The sequence below is a fragment of the Triticum aestivum genome, chromosome 2D, assembly GCF_018294505.1.
Source record: "Triticum aestivum cultivar Chinese Spring chromosome 2D, IWGSC CS RefSeq v2.1, whole genome shotgun sequence".
NCBI classification, from domain to species: domain Eukaryota; kingdom Viridiplantae; phylum Streptophyta; class Magnoliopsida; order Poales; family Poaceae; genus Triticum; species Triticum aestivum.
The window spans coordinates 592,465,922-592,471,678 of record NC_057799.1 but is presented as its reverse complement, the minus strand read 5'-3'; the positions used below and the strand labels follow the sequence as shown (position 1 = coordinate 592,471,678).

General features: G+C 47.4%; 1 protein-coding gene across 1 annotated transcript; it reads right to left on the bottom strand.

Moving 5' to 3' along the window:
* Window positions 1-646: 646 nt before the first annotated feature.
* LOC123054780 (protein transport protein SEC13 homolog B) lies at window positions 647-3,019 on the bottom strand. The gene is made up of 2 exons (XM_044478625.1): window positions 2,727-3,019; window positions 647-1,847 (listed from the first exon to the last, which is right to left on the bottom strand). Exon 2 carries the CDS (start codon window positions 1,820-1,822, stop codon window positions 869-871), a length of 954 nt encoding a protein of 317 aa, XP_044334560.1. The 5' UTR covers window positions 1,823-1,847; window positions 2,727-3,019; the 3' UTR covers window positions 647-868.
* Window positions 3,020-5,757: the final 2,738 nt, after the last annotated feature.

The window sequence follows — 5,757 nt, the reverse complement described above, 5'->3', positions numbered from 1 at the left end:
TGGTCCTCTGTCTTGCTCCATGGCAGCGTTGTCACCGGCAAGACGCACGCTCCTCCTTTGTCCCTGACAAGATCATCGCGATGGGAGCGGTCGAGACGAACGTTTTTAGGGCGGTTTGTGCAATTTTACCGGGACAATAAAATATTTTACGGGTCTGTTCTGCCGAAACAAAAGTCATACGGTAAAAATGCTAAAAAGGAACATTTTGCGGTATCCTTTAAACTGATTTTTGCGGGACAGGGTATACGGGATCTGCTAGAGATGCTCTAAGTAGCCCGGATGTCCATGGTGTCAAAGGCGATGCACACGGCATACCGGTGAGTGAGAGACGCCGGCCAGCGGGCGGCAGCAGCCTCAGGTCTCCGGCGGCTGGGACGCAAATAATGAACTGGAGAGATGACGAGGAACAATCAACAATCAGGTTCTTTCAGGGCCACGAGCACACCTGCGCCAGCAAGAATTGTTCCCCAGCGTCCAGGTTCTTTCACGGCCACGAGCACACCTGCACCGCCCAGCCATCAACCTACGGTGATGCGGCCGCGGCGCTGGCACTCTGGTGGCCGTCAACATGGTTCCACATGCATCGTGGACCTTTACACACACACACACGAGCACACATAACACCGATAACAGCTATTGCAGGATATAAGCAGTTCAAACAGACGATACATTCTGACGGTGTGCACAAGAGTACATGACCAGTATAAAACTTAACAGTGCAATCAGACATTGTCCATATAGAAACAAACGGCAAAAAAGATGGCAACGAGTATCTCTAAGAGTATCTGGTGAAAGCAAGTCATGGCGTTGGCGCTAGAAACACGAATCACGGTCCGAAATCGACACGGGCGATGTGGTGTCGACTCCCCTACTGCATGGCCTCCTCGATCGCCTGCTCCTCCTGCGGCGGCTCCTCTGAGGCCTTGGTCCACAGCGACTCCCACTGCCCGTCCGACGATTCCTTCCACAGAGTTATGTCGCCCTCGCCGGCAGCCACGGACAGTATGTTTCCCGTCAGGGACCAGGACACCCTCCACACCGGAGCCTCGAAGTCGCGCATGAGCTTTCCTTCCCACTTGCCTCCTCCTTTGCCACTGGTCCAGATGACAACCTTGCCGTCTTGGGACGCGCTGGCGATGGTTGACTTTGCCAGGCCCAGGACCGGTGCCCATGAGACGTCTCTCACGCACTCTTTGTGCATGTCGGAGACCAGAGCGCTCTCCAGCTTCCAGCCACCATTGACAAACTCCCACACCTTGACGACACAGTCAAAGCCACCAGACACGATCTTGTGGACGAGCTGATCTGAGCCAACCATGGACCCAAGTGCTGCTGCTGGAGCCCAGGAGACTGCTGTCACGCCAACAGGGTGTGCCCGCTCGATGGTTGCGGCCTCACATCCTCCTGTATCAAGCCGCATGGAGATGACAGAGATGGTGCCGTCAGAAGACCCACAGGCAAGGCAAAGGCCAAGTTCATATGGAGCCCAAGCAATGGAGTTAACGGAGGCCTTGTGGTTGTCAAACACATGGAGCTGAGACCATTGCCCAGTGGCAGCCTCCTTCCAGACTATTACACGGCCATCATAGCCACAGGATGCGAGAATTGAACCATACTTGGGATGGGCCCATCCGACACGCCACACAGGACCATAGTGGCCAGTGAGGGTCGCAACGAGCTGGGACGGGGCAGATGCACCCCCAATGTTGGTGATCTTCACAGTGGAGTCAGAGGAGGCTGTGGCAAGGCGCTTCCCATAGTAGTCAATGGCAGAATCATGAACCATGTCCTTGTGGTCTAGCTCTATCTTCTTCGACGACATGTTGGCACCAACCTGAACTTTGATCCTACATATAATTAAAAATGAAGTAATGAGCTCAATTCAGGAAAACAGACCTGATAGTGCTATTAATTGTACAGAGACTAACTGCATCAGACAATCCAAGTTGCATATGAAACAATTAACACAGTAACTAAACTGCAGAGAAAGGCATGTGCTTTCCCCAGCCTCACCCTTGTTGAGATAAACAACAGGGAGAAAAGCAACAACTCACTTTCCCACAAACCCATAATGTGTAGTGTCTGCTATTACAACAGACATCAGTTGGACGGAAGAAAGAAAAAGAAAGGAAAAAACATGAGACTTGCTAGTGTGGCAAAATCTGTACCCTGGACATAGGATTTGCTAATAACCTACTGGTGCTTGAAAACTCTCAGCATTATCCTGCAACTTGCTGGATCAGATATACACCCTCCCTCTATCTATTTTTTCAGAAAATTCTACTTGAATCTAGTCATGGCAAAGATAAGAGGTCTAAAGACTTGCACAACCAAAATAAAGAGGCAGTACTGAACCAATATGAATGAGCGAGCAGCAACTCCAGTACAAACTTCAGATCTACTCACTGGACACTGGAATTACCAAACACCGGTGCCTAAGGTTTTTCAGAAAAGAAATAAAAGCGTAGGCAGAATCCGTCCGGATCAGGGCCTGCTCTACATCGAACGCCGGATCTGGCGAACTCCCTGGATCATCATCTTTCGCATGCCCCTGGATCATCCTAGCGCCACCTGGGGGCAGAGGCAGATCTAGATGGTGTGGCGGGGGTGCACCGGCAAACCGAGAAATTGTGCAGGTCCTCTTCCTGCCCTAGCGGAATTGATTGATTTTTTGGAAACAAAGAGAGTTGATGCTGCGGTGATGCAAACAACCTAGCTGTTCATACCTCGGAGGAAGGAAGGAGATCCTATGGCCAGGATCTCCCGGGGGCGAGGAAGAAGGGGAACGGCGGTGGCGGTGGCGGTGGCGGTGGCGGTGGCGGGCGAAGCGCGTCCCCGAGTGGCGGGAGGAGGGGGGCGGATCGAGTCGCCGGCGGTGACGCTAAGGCGGCACCGCGGCAGTTGAAGGTAGATCCGCCGCGTTGGAACTTGGAAGCGAAGGTCAGGACGCGAGGGGTTCGGAAGGGGAGAGAAAACGTACCACACGGTAAAGAGGTGTGAGTTTGGCTCCGGATAACTGATTACTTAGCTGGGAGTTTTCATTGCTTTTAGGGGTGTATATGTAAAATTAAATATATATTTTTTTGCAGAGGGTGTAAAATAATTACTTAGCGTCTAGATGCAACTTCTTCCCCAAAATCCACATAATTTACCTAGCTCCGGCCATGATGTTTTCCGATGGCAATTCGAGTCACACAAAGATGGCAACTTTCAATGACACGCGGCAAGCTTTTGTTAAAAATAAACTGAAGCATGAAAGTTGAGAAAGGCATGTCTACCATGCTTGGGATATCCTGTGCATGTTGCAGCCGTTCATTTGTTTAGAGATTCACATGTATTAATAAATACCACTTATAGTTGGTCAACCTTTTCTCTCATTACCTGCAACCATACGGTTCTAGCTATGCTCCATCATCCCATTCTTTTTTTATGTTATTCCCAGGTTTAAATCGATTTTGTCTTGAGAATCGGCAGCCCAGCTTTATGACCCGTTTGCATGTTTGTGTTTATGATGATGATGACTTCTAAACGGGGCCACATTTGATTATATTTCAACGAGTTTTAAATTCATGTTTTGAAACATGGTTAAACACGATGGTTCGCTTTGGAACACGATGCCCCCAAATAAAAATTGGATATAAACTACTCTTATTTACTAATTTTGCATACAGTATGGAACAATATAAAGCACACTAACACACGATGAAACACAATGATACAATCTAGATCACGAATTTATGATGGACCTCAATGAAACTGAAACTTTTGTTGCAATAAAATATGTTGATATTTACAAACTTTGACATTTTAAGAATTAGTTTGATACACATTGGTAAGTAGTGTAACATTATGATACGCTACAGCCATAGTGAAACAATACGATTATTTATGCAAAACAAAATAAAAACTTATTGATTTTTCGCATGGAATTAATGAATTCAATGAAACAAGTTTGAAGCCTGATGATTTAGTTGTCAAAAATATAATTTCAGAAAATATATTCAATATTGGTCTTGTTTAAAGACCTTGCCAGAAAATCACATTTGTGTAAATAGAAGGTGAAACAAATTTTTATTTCAAAATATATTAGGCATGTATTTGTTTGAATGAAACTATTAGAGAATAGTACCTCCGTCCGGGTTTATTAGGCCCCCTTGTATTTTGGGTCCAAGTTTGACTATGTATTTAACTAAAAATATATAAAGTATATGCTACACAAAGTATATTATCGGATTTGTATTTGAAAGAGATTTTCTATGATATAGTTTTCGTAACATATAGTTTATATTTTGTTAGTTAAATTCATGGTCACACTTTGACTCAAAATGAAAGGGGGCCTAATAAACCCGAACGGAGGTAGTAGCACATGTTAGGAGCAAGGATTACGAGTCGACGAGTCGACGAGTCGTTCCGAGGTTGAGACTCATAGACTAATCGGACTAGTCCTAGACTAGTGCTAGACTAGTCGACATAGTACTGTAGTACTCAACTACTAATACCTAGTAGTAGTATGTAGTAAACTATACAGCACATTACAGTATATACATAATAAAACCAGTAGTGCTAGTCAACACTTGTCAGGCCCAGCCCAGCTCAGCACCGTGCAGCACGCCCCCCACCCACCAGCTGGTCCATTTGGCCCAAGTGGCCAGCCTACTTAGTCCCCCAACCACTGGAACCCTAGCTCTCGATCTACCCAATCGCCGCCGCCAGCACCATCACGCACAGAGCACGCGCGCACGCGACCCGCGCCTCCTGCCGCCTTCCGCCGGCCTCAGCCACTCCCGTCGGCGAGCCCGCCGACCACCGCCATGCCACCTCCTTTCCTCTCCCCTCTCTCTCTTTTCCTCCTCTCTCGTCTCAAGGCCGCGCGCGCCTACGGGTCACGGCCATGGCCGCCGCCTGAGCACGAGCTCCGCCCGGCTGCCGCACTTGGCTGCGCCATCCGCCGTCCCAGCGGTGGGTGGCGGCGGCAGTGGCAGGCCTGTGGGTGCTGGCGGCGCCTCGTCCCAGCTGAGGCAGCTCTCTCTGGAGCAAGCCTCGATTTTTTTAGTCGAACGACTCAAGATGCACGACTAGTCCAGACTAGTCGTCGATTAGTCCTTCGACGGCTCGACTCGTATTTGTAGTCTACACGAGAAAAGGAGTCGACAGCTAGAGTGCGACTCGTAGACTAGTCGAGCGACTAGTCTAGACTAGTCGTTCGACTCGTAATCCATGGTTAGGAGATATTCCCTCTGTCCTTTAAAGAGTGTACTTCCAACTTTGTTGGAGGGTCAAACTATTTCAAAGTTTGACCGAGTTTGTGCAAAAATATGTCAATGCTTGTGAAACCATATAGGTATATGACGAAAATATATTTTATCATGAATCTAATGCTACTAATTTGATGGCATAAATGTTGGTCTATTATTGTATAAATACGGTCAAACATAAAAAAGTTTGGCTTTCCAACAAAGTTGGAAGTACACTCTTTCGAAAACGGAGGGAGTAGAGAAAATATTATAAATGATATTCGTGGGCCCCATAGAACAAGAATAAAAAATGAGCATGCATGAAGGGGAGGTCCCGTGCATGGTAGAAAATCCTCTCTCCATGAAAGTTGCCATGCTTGGCAATTAAAGATGATATCTCCGCGTCACTAAACTTGTCGTGGAAAATGTTCGGAGTTGCCATGTGCTCATACCTGACGTTCGGTACTTATCACGGTCTCATAATTTATGTATTTTTTTTCTATCGCGCTAAAGTGAGAGATAT

What these genes read in the sequence shown, in the direction of transcription:
- LOC123054780 (XM_044478625.1), bottom strand. Translation starts at nt 1,822, where the DNA reads ATGTCGTCGAAGAAGATAGAGCTAGACCACAAGGACATGGTTCATGAT.